General features: G+C 47.3%; 1 protein-coding gene across 2 annotated transcripts in view; it reads right to left on the bottom strand.

Moving 5' to 3' along the window:
- Positions 1–8,104: 8,104 nt before the first annotated feature.
- Pacrg (parkin coregulated) overlaps positions 8,105–14,598 on the bottom strand; it is a 460,392-nt gene continuing 453,898 nt past the window's right edge. For both annotated transcript variants that reach the window (XM_038339699.1, XM_038339700.1), the window contains one exon: positions 8,105–8,265. In XM_038339699.1, coding sequence (XP_038195627.1) covers positions 8,105–8,265 — 161 coding nt within the window. The remainder of the gene's footprint in view (positions 8,266–14,598) is intronic.

A 14,598-nucleotide genomic window follows, 5' to 3' on the forward strand; every position in this document is an offset into this window, starting at 1 on the left:
TTGGTCAACTGCTCTCCACGGCCTACCTATTTCTTGCAGTGTAGGCTGCCCTGCACGGACTTGTAGCATGTCAGGGAGTTAAGGGAGTCTGAGTGTCTGTTGGCCAGCTCCCTGTGACTGCTAACTTTTCTATACCCTTCTGGAGATGGAGAGGCCTCTGGCACCTGGGCTGACATGTCACCCAGAATCCTGAATGTTTACCAGCTCCTGGTGGGATGTCCTGCGTGGAATGTGTAGAGCTGGATCTCACATCTACCAACATCTCTGGATATGCTGAGTCTGCGTACCTGGAGGTAGGGCATGCCTGGGAGCTGCCAGGGTAGGTGTCAATGGTATCACATGACCTTGAGCAAATGGTTTCATTTCTCTGACTGTCCCCTCAGCTGTGCCCCACCCCCAGGGCTGTGACCAGTGCTCACCCCAAAGTTCCTGGAACCTCTTGTTGACCGGCAGTTACCTCACCCAACCTTCATTCCTGTGCCCCTTGGCTCTTCCTGACCCTTTCACGGCTCTTCCCTCAACCCCTAGTCAGTCACATGAGCAGCCAGAATGTTCTATCTGAGCAGGAGACAATAGGGAGGTGTAGACAAGGACCTGGTGATGCTGGGCACTGGGTAAGACTCAGGGATCTGCCAGACAGTATGGGCCAGCAAGCTATGCCCCTTTTCTTCTACATGGTGGCCACCACCCCTGGAACAAGCATTTCTGGTGAAGAAGGCACTGCCAGGCCTGGTTTTGGTGACCTTCTCACCGCATTCCTCTGTGCCCAGGATGGATGGCATGCTCAATGGCCTTGGGTAAGGTAAGTAGCATTAGCAGAAGCTTCCACAGGAAGACGAAAGCCGAGCTGGGGGATGGACCAGTGAGTGTGAGGGCCCCAGTTCAGATCAGATGCAAAGGTCGATGTGGCGGTGACATCTACAATCCCGGGAATCCTACAGCAAGATGGAAGAGGAAGCAAGGGACTCTGGGAAGCCTGGGAGACAGCCAGTCTGACATACCAAGTGGTAAGTATGGTAGACCCTGTCTCAAACAAGGCAGAAGGTGGAGGGTGGTGCCCGAAGTTGGTCTGTGACTTCCACATGAGGGCCTGGCACACACACACACACACACACACACACACACACACACACACTCACTCACTACAGCAGGTTTTACCCTTCACCCTGGTTTATGACTGTGGTTCTTGGGAAGCTGGCATGTTTATCCATCCCCCAGTCAGGTTTAGGGGCAGGCTGAGGGTAGACATGTTGAGGGTGGGAGAGTTGGGGTGGGGGAGGCTGAGTCTCTCTGGAGGTGAACCAAGCTGAGCCGAGCTGACAGTCTCACCAGTAAAATGCTGAGGAAACAAACTCCAAAGTGATGGAGGCCGTGTTTGCTAGGGCTAAAAATAGACATTCCCTGGAGTTCTGTAGTAACACCAAAATCGCTTCACGGATGTGTAATGTGGAAAAAAATTTTATTTTTCATGCCTTGGTCTTCTCAGCCGTAAACAAACAGGGTTTGCCATCCGTGGTCAGCATCATAACACACTGTGAGGAGCGACCTAGCACAGCTGCCGCCAGTCACTCACACCAACCGTGGCCACGCTGATGGCAATGTATTCTAAGATGAACGGAGATTTCAGAGAGTATCTAATTTCTATTCTTGTTTATATAATGTGTTTACCTTTTACATACATAATCTGCTCTGTTATGTGTTCTGAACACCGGCTGCTGAGAGATAAAATCTGAGCCGTGATTTAAGTGATTTTCACAGAACACTGTCTTCCCAATGCTTTCTTTGCAGTTTTTGCATTGGGAAACAGGCCGGGAGCACCGTGCTAACCTTGTCATGGTCCACTGTGGACGTAGGCAGAACTGCAGTTTAAAGCTTGGTCTTGACCCTAACCTTCGCCAAACGATTCTGTTCATCACCTCATGCAGTGATATTTCATTTGTGTTTTAATAAATAAAGCTTGCCTGAAGATCAAAACATAAAACAGCCACACTAGTCAGTCATACAAGCCAGGCAATGGTGGCACACACCTTTAATCCCAGCAACCACACTCATTAGCCATAGAGGCCTGGTGTAGGGCCTGGGTCTACCCCTGCTCCTGGGGTTCATCTTGAGGACAGTTTCTGGTCAGCCAGCTAAAACATCCTGTTTGTTCCTGTGCTCCCTCTGCCCCTCCTGGTGATTAGCTGTAGGGCATTGTTTACTCCATCTTGGGTGTGGCCGTTTTTACCACCTGCCTGGGAGGGAATTCCTCAGGCAGCAGCTAAATATTTAAGAATTTCCCCAAGGAAATTGGCTGATCTCCTTTCAAAAGACCCAGGTCTCTTGTGTGTTCTTTCAATCTCCAGGCCCTTGCCCAGCTCACTACGGTACAGTGGCTTGCGAACTGTACCAAGTGGGTAACACAGTATCGAACTGTACCGTGTGGGTAACACAGAATCAGATGTTACAGCCTGGCCCTTGTGGTGGTGGTGCACGCCTTTAATCCCAGCACTAGAGAGGGATATAAGGCAATGTGGGATGAGACAGGAACTTGCTCTCTTTTGGTCTGAAGATTTGGTAGAGGTAAAAGGTCTCTCTAGAGGCCTGCTGGCTGCTTTCCTTTTCTGATTTTCAGCTTGAACCCCAGTATTTGTCTCCGGGTTTTTATTATTTGTGCGACAACCTCATACTTGGTTCCCAGAACCAATTTCATCCTCCCACTTGGGGTTTAGCTTGAATTGCAAAGCTGCTTCAGTGTGTCCACAGTTACCGTGCCACTAAGCCCTTAGCTACACCCGTGAGCAACCAGCAAGCCCCTGGCGATATGTGTTCACTTCCTTCACAGCCCTGCCATGAGTAGAAGCCTGGATTCATATTTTAACACCATGGAGCTCTACCATGGCCACAGGGGCAAGAAGGTAAGGCACACAGCCTCCTTGTGTGAGGTGGTGGTAGCCTCTGTGACTGCTGGGAGAAGTCTCTGCAGATCCCCAATAGACACTTTATAGAGGGAAAGCTTTCCCCAAGGGGGAGCTTCTTGACCTCGCTTGTGAGACTCCATTGTGTATGTCAGGTAGGTGACCTTGGAAGTCCTGGGGACACTAGTCACAGTTTAAGCTAATCTGAAGGCCTTGCTCTGTTTTTCTGCAGTGAAGCTACAAATTGAGGGGAAAATCCCTTCAGCAGGATGTAGTCTCTCTCACACATGCATGTATGTACACACATAGACACATACACACATACACATGGGGGTAGGGGGCAGAGATCACACAAAGGCTCACCACATAGCAAGAGTGGGGTGAAGACTGCCACCCCCTCAGAATACTTTCCCACTGGGCTCTTTCTAAACTGAAAACATTCTTTTAATATGGAGAATCCCTTGGAGGGCCATGAAAACCCTGATCCTATGACATTTTACCCACCCACCCACCCCCGCCGGAATGGCACCTACTGAAGGGTTATTAAAATTTTACCTTTTTGTCAATAAAGCTCTTTATACGACATTTTTTCTGGCTGCATTTTAATGCAACGTCCCCTGCCCCAGATGCATGAGAGAGGAGACAGAAAGGCCATTTAAAGCCCTGGTCTTAGAATGGCCCTATTATGCTTCTCACTGAATCTAGTGCCACTTGGGCTCTGCTCTGCATGGACACAGTTTTAGCCGTAGGTTGCTTTCACTAACTGGCAGAGACACTGGATCTGCAGTAGACAGGATATAGTAGACATCTTCCTCAGGGAGAGTGGGCATTTGCTGAAAGGAGCCTCATGAGCCTTCCTTTTAGCTGATCTGAAATCTTTGAGTTTTAAATATTTGCTAGAAATTTCCCTTTTTGTATTAAAGGAATCGATTCTCTCTTTTTTTTTTTTAAGTTTTTTTCAAGTATAAAGGTGACAATGACAGTGGATATTTGGGAATGCTTGAAGAGCCTTAAGACTTCTGAGACTTCTTTGGTCTTGATAACACTCAACAGCAAAGACAACTGGTTCTTGCCAATGGCCTTGTTGCTGAATCGCTTAATTTTCTTCCTCTGGACCAAGGATAGCACAGTTATCTTCCACCAAAGGGACGTTGACACTCCACCATTCCTAAGCTCACAACACTTTTGTTCCCTGAGAGCCTGTTGCTTAGTGGAGACGGCAGGAGTGGCCAGACTAGCTCATGGCATCACTGGAGAATCTGGCTTGAAGAGCAGCGACTTTCAATTTGCCAGGACCTTGCAAAGGGCTGGGAGTTGACGTCTGAAAGCCTGAACTTGGAATGGTGACTTACAAACCTCGGGGTGCATCACAGTCATGTGGCAGAGTGACAGGCCCTGAATGGAAGCTGAGACACAGCAGTCCCAGCCAGGGCCCCAAGGATGTGCATTCCACCCAAGCTCTTAGGCCTTCCTGCCTTTGCCAGGGCAACTCTGGTGTCAAAGGTGTTAGGACACAAAAGCACCTTCTTTTTGGTTGCTATAGGGATATGGACTGGAATATTTGAGGCTGTTTTCCCGGAGAGGAACATGCATATGACTGGGACCTATCAGGCTGATGTATCCTGGTTGCAGTAGAAGTCTGCAGAGGAATCGATACAGTTCCCCAGATAAAGGGTGGGGAGGGGAGTGGACATCCAGTCAGACACACATGGAAGGAGACAGTGAGTTTGGTATGGTCATCTGTATAATGCCACCTTGGGAAGGGCCAGCTGGGCATCGAGTATGTGTGTGCGTGTGTGCATGTGTGCACCTTCAGAAAACATTTAAAACATTCCCCTTTGACAGTGTGATGTTTGCCTCTGAATGACAGTGGGACCAGACTGTACTTTCCAGTTCATTCTTCAGAGTCTGACAGTAGATTGGTGGGTGTCCCTCTTCAAGACTTCACAGAGTGAATGTTCTCTGAGTCACAAGGACAGGCTGGGATGGCCTTTGTGTCTGACTTAACAGCAAACTGTCTATGTTGCTGGGTAGCATCCTTAGTCATTTGTCCAGCAAATGTCGCTTGAAGGATGAGCATGGCCTGAGACTGCCACGTGTGAAGTTGAGTCCCTGTTCTCACTGAGCAGGTAGATGCATGAGTAAATAAACAATAGCCATGGCCAGACACTTCCCACCACCATGATTAGACACTTCCATAGTCAGACACATCTCACCACCGTGGCCAGATATTTCCCACCACCGTGACCAGACACTTCCCACCACATGACCAGACACTTCCCAACACCATGACCAGACACTTCCCACCACCATGACCAGACACTTCCCACCACATGACCAGACACTTCCCACCACCACGGCCAGACACTTCTGCTTTGTAAGCACAGCAAATAGGTGGGCAGAGTGAGAGCAGAGGGGCCCCACGTAGGGAAGGGACATTTAGGTGAGATTAGAATGAGGTCAGGAAAAGAGGGTCAGAGCATACACCTGGCCAAGGCATTGCAATGGAACCGGGGATCCCATTGAACCCTTAAACAAAAGCCTTTTGTGTGTGATTCTCATGTAAACAAGCAGGTAGATGCTATGGAGTCTGTTTTGGACAAGTGGCTATCATTTTGGAAGATTTACATAATTTGCTGGCGTGGTATAGAGGACAGAGACTCCACAGCCAGAAACCATGACTTGCTTCAAGCTATAGAGCTCCTGAAACAAACAGGCTTGGTATAGTCCTCATCCCCATGTCTCCTGTTGCTTCCCTTAAGTAAGCGGGACACCTGGATGGGGGTGTTCCAATCCATAGAACACAGGGATAAGTTAGAGACAGATCAACAAACCCTTCACTAACAGACCAGTGCTCACTACACCGCACACATGCTGAAAGGAAGACATGTCCCCCTTGGGGTCTCTCAGTGCTCTCTCTCTCTCTCTCTCTCTCTCAGTGCTCTTTCTCTCTCTCTCTCTCTCTCTCTCTCTCTCTCTCTCTCTCTCTCTCTCTATGTGTCTCTCTGTTTTTCTCTCTGTGTCTCTGCTTGTAATGAAACCCAATGCCTCCATGTTACGCCTTTTGCTCTTAATTTCCTTGGAAACTCTTCAGACTGTAGAAGCCTGCCTTGGGGTAGGGTCAGAAAAAGCAGGCCATTCCTAGTTCTATACACAATATGTGGCTAAATTTGGTTTTGCTTTTTAATCTCTAGATAACAAAGTCCTGCCTCTGTGGGTAGTTTGGTCCTCTGAAAAACTGCCTCACTGTGAGGCGATTTCCATCTCTGGGTAAGAAGCGCTGTGTTGCCTGAGGGGTGTTCTGGTGTGTGTTGCTCTGTTGGGGCGGATGGGAGTCACTCTTCATACACTGTTTATCTTCAAGCTGTCCGTAGTGAACACCCAACACATGGATACGTAGTGGTCACCTCCGACGTGGCTCACTTCCTATAGACAGGCAAATCTGCTCTTCGCCGTGGAGGGCACAAGGGGCTCAGCCAGGCTAAGGAATTTTCCCAGGGCGGCACAGCTAATGGGTAAGAGTGCTGGGTGAAGTCAGAACTCTTGGCCAGTCTTCCTGCTTGAAATCAGGCAGTTTTTACATGTGTGCCGGGGTGAAAGGGCAGAGCCTGTAAGACCTTAGGGGTTACGAGCACACTGTAGTCTTCTTAACTAACAGTATCACAGACTCTGGGGTCTCCTTTCATTACATGGGCAATGCTATGACCACAGCTTTGCTTGTCACTAGACCTGCAGTTATGCCTTCCAGATACCTACAGGTACCTTTGTCCTCACCTGGACCTGGTCTCTCTCTCCCCTCAGTGAGCTCCTGGAAGCAGGTGGTGGTGCCCCAAAGCTAGACCCTGTCCCTGGCTGGTCCCAGGGAATGAATGATGAATTCGCTTGAAGAATTGGGTCTTTACTTTTGGAAACAGGAAGCCTTAAATAATTAGTACTGAAGATGAGGCCAGAGAGCACAGAGAGCAGGAACATAAGGCCTTTCTCCACTTTTATGCAGAGGTTGTGCTTTGCTTCAGAAGTGAGATACTCAGGGCTTGGCGTGTCTGGGAGGTGAAGCCATTTCTCAGGTGTGCGGCCCTTGCTACTGCTTTATGAAGTTTTCTGGGCTGGGTTTCAAGTGCCCCGAGCTTCCTGCCTGGCATGTCTGAGCAGCCATGATCCAAGGCTGACTGCTTTCTGGTTTCTCTTTGCTTTGCAATTTTTTTCTTTCTCTGCTGAATGAGAAAGTACATGTCCTTTGTCTTTCTCTACTCAAAGTTTCAAAATCCTGCCATAGGGCCCAGGGAGTGAAACCACGAGAACTGAGCAACCAAGAGGAAGCAGGGGTCAGGGAAGAATTGCTAGGGGCGACATCGATCCTTTCCAAGGGTCATTAAGCGGCACACAGCCACGTTCAGGGATGAAGAAAAGCCCCAAACAAACTGCTGGGCAACACTTTGTCAACAGCACACCTAGCCTTCGGACACCATGAGATGTACAGCATCATCCCTGCAATCGTGGAGCACGGAGTCCAGCCAGCTCTCTCTTTAGAACTGTGTTGCAAACGTGACACCTCACACCTAACCCTGACTCCAGACCCTCCCCAGACTTCTCACCTGCACCCAGATATGAACTGCAAAGAAGCCCGGATCACTAGTTGGCCAGAAACATTAATTACAGTTATAGCTGAGGTTATAACAGGCTGTGAAAATCTCCTGCTATAATTGGAATATAGATTCAACAGCTTTATCGAATGTCAAAGCGTATTATTCCACACAGCTGCTGGAGATGCACCGCTGAAGTGATGCTTCTCTTCCATGACAAACACCTATTAAGCAGTCAGCACAAACTCTTCCTTACGGCCCCAGATATCACCCTCAGGGCAGGCAGACACAGCACAGCAATTGCTGAATCGCATATGAAAATTATAGTTTTATTGTCTCTACAACTGAAGGTTTAACTCGGACTCCTGCCTCCATCTGAGCTGGATAAAGAAGCAATTCTCCTTGTGGAAAAATAAGCACAGTACACTATTGTAATCTAAGAAACAGGCACCATTTATGTATCGGAAAGCCTCGCTTCAATAGGGCTAACAGTCATACGGCCCAAAAGCCGCTATGTTTGCAGCTGTAGAAAAAGAGCTGTAGAAGCCACAAGTAACGAGATGCTAGGAGCAGCAGAGAGAGATAATTGTGGCACCAGGGAGAACCCCTCCCATGGCTGCCCTGTCAGTTCAGCAAGCACGACTCGTAGGTGGGTACCATGTACTTGATGTTGATGAAGGCATCCTCCCCTCCGTAACGCTCGAAGGCTTCCAGGGTCTCCTGGATCAAGTCGCCAATGTTCTCCCTCTTCTGCTGGCTGTAGTCGATGCCGTCCCCGGAGTTCACTGGTTCAGGTAAACAGACAAAGAGGCAGTTATTTCTGTGTCGTGTCCTGAGAGCCCTACCCCACAGGTCAGGCATTTCCCGAGGGCATGTCAGGAGACGCCGACAGGTGACGGTTTCACACTGTCTTGTTGAAACTGGAGGCTGGTGGAAACTCCACCAAAACACCAAATCTCAGATGATGGTAATGCCATGTCTGAGAGCTTGAGGCAGGAGGATCACTATGAAATTTGAGGTTAACCTTGACCAATAAGACCCCTTCTTTTAAAAAGTCAACCAACCAACCAACCAACCAACCAACCAACCAACCAACCAACCAACCAACCAACCCATTAAAGAAATGGCAAGAGAAAACACCAAATCCCAGCGCTTAGCTGGTGAAAATTAACCTAAAATAAAGAAACAAATGTGAGAGAATCATGTCATGAGTCCCCTTTCCAGTCAGAAGAACTCTTCGTCACTGATCAGAGTGTTCCCTTGGGCCTTGGCTTTGTCCACCACAAGCAGAGGGAACTGACTATGGTTGGACCAGGCAGGGTAGCTCCATGAGGCTCACAATGAACAGGAGAAAGATGGGCTCAACTTAGAGCTGTACCCCCATGTCTCCACTGCTTTGTGTACACGGCAAAGTCTTGCTCTGAGCATTAGGGACCCCAGGGTCCTGCAATTACTTCCACTACTTTGCTGTGGCCATTCCTGAATGACATGAGATATTTGGCGACCCATCTTAGGGTCGTGACAGGCCAGGGCGTTAGTGTTGCTGCCGGTACTGGAGCTTGCAAGTCCAGGAAGCCTGACTGCAGCCCAGCCTCTCACAGGCTGCAGCCAGCCACTGTGGCTGCCTTGCTGGTGCCAAGAAGGAAGCGAGTCCTAGATGTCCTCGGCAGGCCTAGAACCTGCATCTTAGATCTCCCACGCAGTAACCTCGGGCTGCAGCTACTTGGACAGAAGGTTCCTGATAGCCCAGACTGTGAGATGTCTGGAGGAACCACAGGTCTGATAGAAGGACCCCCGTGCACCCTCCCGACTCTAACACGATCACATTTCTGTCTACGCAGTCATTGCATGCTTTCTGCCACAGCCACCCATTTCCAAGGGCTTTAGTGTCACTGTCCCTTGACGAGAGAGATCATTGCACCTAGAGAATCAGCTCACATTGTCTGGTGACATAGAAAAGGGCAACAAGTTGGGCTTCTAGGAGACAGGGGGATGAAGATGTGAACTCACACCTGAGGATGCCGCTGGGTGAGAGAGCACAGCACAGCCTGAAAGTTCCCTCCTCACAGAGGAAGGATTTCTTCCTCCATACCTCAAATGCAGGCTTCAGATGTTTACCCAGCTGAAGGTGAAAATAGTGGATGTTGAAGTGGGTCTTGGAACTTCTCGTCCGGGGTTATTCGGGGACATTTCTAAAAGGTTGGGTAATGGTTCAGACCAGAGCAGAGCTCACAACTACAGTCCCACACTGCACAGACAGACACTTCTGTCCCTTAACGTTCTTCCAGAAACTTCTTAGAAGAACACCACTGTCTTAGATGACGCAAGAAAAACAGACTGCCATTTGCTTGGCAGGAATGAAGGCAGATAGAAATACAATAAATTTGCAAAAGCAGTCTCACAACTGCGATACATTTTAATTTATTCCGTAAAGTGAACTTACAAAGATTTACACAACCTTTGTAATTAGGTGACTCTCCCCCCATCGTGGATACCTCTCCATCACATTGCAAACTAGATTTAAGACCATTTCAACTTTGACTCACAAAGCGGCTGGTTATTCAAAATGTCAAACATATAGAACACATTCGTGAACATTGTTCAAAGCAGTATTCATAGTGTGAAGAGAACGTTTACCACCAGGAGAGAAACCTGGTAAAGACTTTTGTCATAATTTTAAAGAGAGCATAAATATCAGTCAAAACCACACAGATGAGTTCACATTTAAGCAAACAGGCTTTACCATCACCATTGTCACCATCATTACAGATTGACCTGGTGTACCTTGAGCAGAGAGGGTGTGGGTGGGAATGGCCACAGCAGGGAGAACACAAGTCTTCCATAGCAGAGGGGCCTTCAGTTGAACTGGGAGAGGAGTGAGGAGGAGATGTGTGGGTTGGCAGGGCTGGGTGTGGCTGCTATTTGATGGAGGTGTGATGTAGATCTAAGTTTCTCAGCTGCTGAGTCCTGCAGCTATTCCGTCCCAGAGAAACACACAAAGGCTTATATTAATTATAAACTGTTTGGCCTATTAGCTCAGGCTTATTGTTAACTAGCTCTTTTAATTTTTTTCTTTTTTCTTTTTTTTAATTGATATTTATTTAGGTCTACATTTTTCTCTGCTTCCCTCCCTGACTCTCCCCCCCCCACTTCAATCCTCCTCCAAAGTTCCCATGCTCTCAATTTACTCAGGAGATCTTGTCTTTTTCTACTTTCTACTTCCCATGTAGATTATATCTATGTAAGTCTCTCTTAGTGTCTGCATTGTTGTCTAAATTCTCTGGATTGTGGTTTGTAGGCTGGCTTTCTTTGCTTTATGTTTAAAACCCTCCCATGGGTAAGTACATGTGATAATTGTCTTTCTGGATCTGGGTTACCTTACTCAAAATAATGTTTTCTACCTCCATCCATTTTCTTGCAAAATTCAAGCTGTCATGTTTTTTTTTTTTTTTTTTTTTTTTTTTTTTTTTTTTTTTTTTTTTTTTTTTTTTTTTTTTCTGTGTAGTACTCCATTGTGTAAATGTACCACATTTTTCTTATCCATTCTTCGATTGAGGGACATTTAGGTTGTTTCCAGGTTCTGGCTATGACAAACAAAGCTGCTATGAACATAGTTGAGCACATGTCCTTGTGGCACGATTGAGCATCCTTTGGGTATATACCCAAAAGTAGTATTACTGGGTCTTGAGGAAGGTTGTTTCCTAATTTTCTGAGAAATCGCCACACTGACATCCAAAGGGGCTGTACCAGCTTGCATTCCCACCAGGAATGCAGAAGAGTTCCCTCCCCCCCCCCACCAACCTCTCTCTAAGTTGTCATCAGTGTTTTTGATCTTGGCCATTCTTACAGGTATAAGATGGAATCTCAGAGTTGTTTTGATTTGCATTTCTCTGATGACTAAGGATGTTGAATATTTCCTTAAGTGTCTTTCAGTCATTTTAGATTCCTCTGTTGAGAGTTCTTTGTTTAGGTTTGTACTCCATTTTTTTATTGTATTATTTGATCTTTTGATGTCCAATTTCTTGAGTTCTTTGTATATTTTGGAGATCAGACCTCTGTCTGATGTGGGGTTAGTGAAGATCTTTTCCCATTCTGTAGGCTGTCGTTTTCTCTTGTTGACCATGTCCTTGCTTTACAGAAGCTTTTCAGTTTCAGGAGGTCCCATTTATTAATTGGCTAACTAGCTGTTACAACTTAAATTAACCCATAATTTTTATCTATTTTTAGCCATGTGGCTTGGTACCTTTTCTCTGTAAGGCATTCTCATCTTGCTTCCTCAGCATCTGGGTGGTGACTGGTCTCTGCCTTTCCTCTTCCCAGATTTCTTTTAGTCTGGTTGCCTTGCCTATACTTCCTGCTTGGCTACTGGCCAATCAGCATTTTATTTAACCAATACAAGTGACAAATCTTTAGAGGGTACAAGAGCATTATCCCATAGCAGTGTGAGGGGGAAAACAGTCCTAAATGAAGTCAAAAGGGGACCAGGAAATAAGATAACAACAGTCAAGCCAAGCTTCAGAAGATGCAAGTGCAATAATCCTTAGCTAAGTAAGTTTATCCTTACTTACTTAGCTAAGTAATAGCTAAGTGCAAGTTTATCCTTAGGAATGAAGTCAATGTCCCAGGAGTCCACTGTGAGTGGACAGAGTGTCCCAGGGTGTCTCTGGCTATTCTGTGTCCTTCTTCCCTCCCAAGTGACATTCCCCATCAGTACCAGCTTGTGGACTTTCATATAGCTAGGGAGAATTTAGCAGGCTGCGTTGTCCTTAGATGGCCAAACCTGAAACCCTGTGCCTCACAGACACCTGGAAGATAAAATTGGTGGTGCATGGCCGTGACAACCCTGATATGGCTCCTTCTAAACAAAGATCCATGTATTAGCCACTGGTAAATAGCGCCTTTTGTTGTGCCCAAAAGGTCAAGGACAGAAAGGGTCATAGGACAGGCACATTTTCCCGATGGCGCTGAGGGGGTTCGGGAAGTCTGAACACAATGGAGAGCTCCACAGGCCCTACTGTTCACTCCCTTTCACAGTGCAGCAGCGACAAGCAACACTTTATTCCATGTTCTTACTTTTTAAAAAATGTTTAGCTGTAGGAGTAGCTCTGAGGCTGTTTTTGTTTCTCACTGTGTACCAACCGCAATGATAAAGGAACAGAGCAGAATAGAAGTCACTTGTTCAGGAGGCTGTTGGAGTTGCGCTCGCTGTTTTGTGGTTGCAGAATGTGGATCGCGGGGGCAGAAGAAGACCAAAGGGCAAAATAAAAATCAGGAGCCTGCGGCTTGTTTTGCATGCTGCAATGACGACTGGCAGACTAATGTTGAGCGGTGTTGACAGGCAGGTGGTGATGCTGACTCCATTTTGAAACTGCGCCTTCTCAGTTTCTTGAGAAGCAGGAGTTGAGCTCCCTGATTTAAATGCAGACAGCACTGCTGGAAAATATGTTTGTAAGAAGAGTTCACTTAAAACAACAACAACAACAACAACAACAACAACCAGGTGGTTATTTACAATTGTCAGTTCTGGTTAGGAAGATGGCATGCCAATGTACAAAGTGGAGGGGGGGGGCGGTCTACAATCACATGTAAAAGTTAACTTTTATTTATAGCTAAACAGGTAGGGCTTACATAAAGGGTGTGAGCCAGGCTTTGTGCCCCATCAGAACGACATGCAAATAGTTGAACAAGGGGTGAGGAATGTCCTGAGAGATGCTGGCACGCAGGAGGCAGGCCATGGCCTCCCGGAGGCAGTTCCCAGTTCCAAGTTATTTGAACAGAGTTTAGCGTTTTGAATGTTGATTCTTCTCCGATTATCTGAGCAATCTGCTTCAGGATTAAACACATTCAAACTTCTCTCTAATTCATGGAGATGGTCCTGCCCCAGATGCTACTTCCTGTCCCTCTTCAGGTCAGAGCAAGGCATGTGTGTACTTCCTCTGTGCCCAGGGATGGCATCTTCCTGGTGAAAGAACTCAGTTCGCGCCTGAGCAGTGGTTAGCCCTTCACCGAGGGCCACAGCAAAGGCAGTTACATGAGACATTTACATTTCACACAGAAACCTGCTGCTTGCTGGATGCTGGCCAGCAGCACACAAGGATCATGTAGAATTTTGGTAAAATACCTCCAGTGTGATTTCAATTTCTAGACTGTGAAGCCTCATTCTTTTCCTTTATTCAGTTGCCACTAATACACAAAAAAGGAGCACAATCCGAGGCAAGAGGTCTGAAGCAGGAAGGAAGGCCAGTTCTGCTGGAGCGAACACCTTCTTCTTAAGCCAGGTTTGGGATTGGCTTTGAAGCCTTGCTCCTTGGTCCTGAGCCCACCCTTGGCCTTGGCGGCAACCGCGGCTACTGTTACAGGGTGTTCTTTGTGCACCGGGAAAGCTCTGCCGGGCCTGGCAGGATGAAGGGACGTGAGAAGACATCAGGTCCTTGCCCTGGGGGAGGGGGAGCTCGCCAGCTGGACAAGGAACTCTCATAGGTCCACTCTTCACGTAGGACAGATGACCTGCACCCGAGAGAACACGTGTGTCCCATGAACCCAGACGTTGGTCTCCCTTTTGCTATCCACTGGACATGGGCTCTGAGAGAATTCTGCCCCAGTTGCTTTAGCTAGGTAGGTGCCCAAGGGAAAAGCAGTACAGAACATGTGGATGGTTATTGGGCTCAGAGAGAGTTCAGTTCAGATTTGGTTTTTTCTGCTTTGAATGCTGATTTTGGTAATGTTCTTTAATGGAAAATGGGAAGAAAGTCTCATGAGCAGTCACAGCCCCTGTTACTTGGAAATAAACGGCTTATTTAAGTCAAGAGAAATATACAGAAAACAGATAAAGGCTTACTTTAGGCCCTTCACCAACACAGCAAGAGAATGAACTTCGTTGACTCCTTTTGACTTTAACTGAGGAAATAAGGGTTAAGGAGCTCCACCCGAGGAAAGGAGCCCCTTTCACCTTTAGTAACTCTGACACACCATGGCCTGGGGCTGCGGGAGTGTGGCCCTCAGGAGGAGACAAGATCACACAGCTGGGAGCAACGTCACCATGTGATGATGATGTCAAAAATACTGCCTGCCCCACCTCCACCTTTTGGGCCTACAATGCCTCATACATTCTGTAAAGG

The sequence above is a fragment of the Arvicola amphibius genome, chromosome 8 (assembly GCF_903992535.2).
Source record: "Arvicola amphibius chromosome 8, mArvAmp1.2, whole genome shotgun sequence".
In the NCBI taxonomy this organism is placed as follows: domain Eukaryota; kingdom Metazoa; phylum Chordata; class Mammalia; order Rodentia; family Cricetidae; genus Arvicola; species Arvicola amphibius.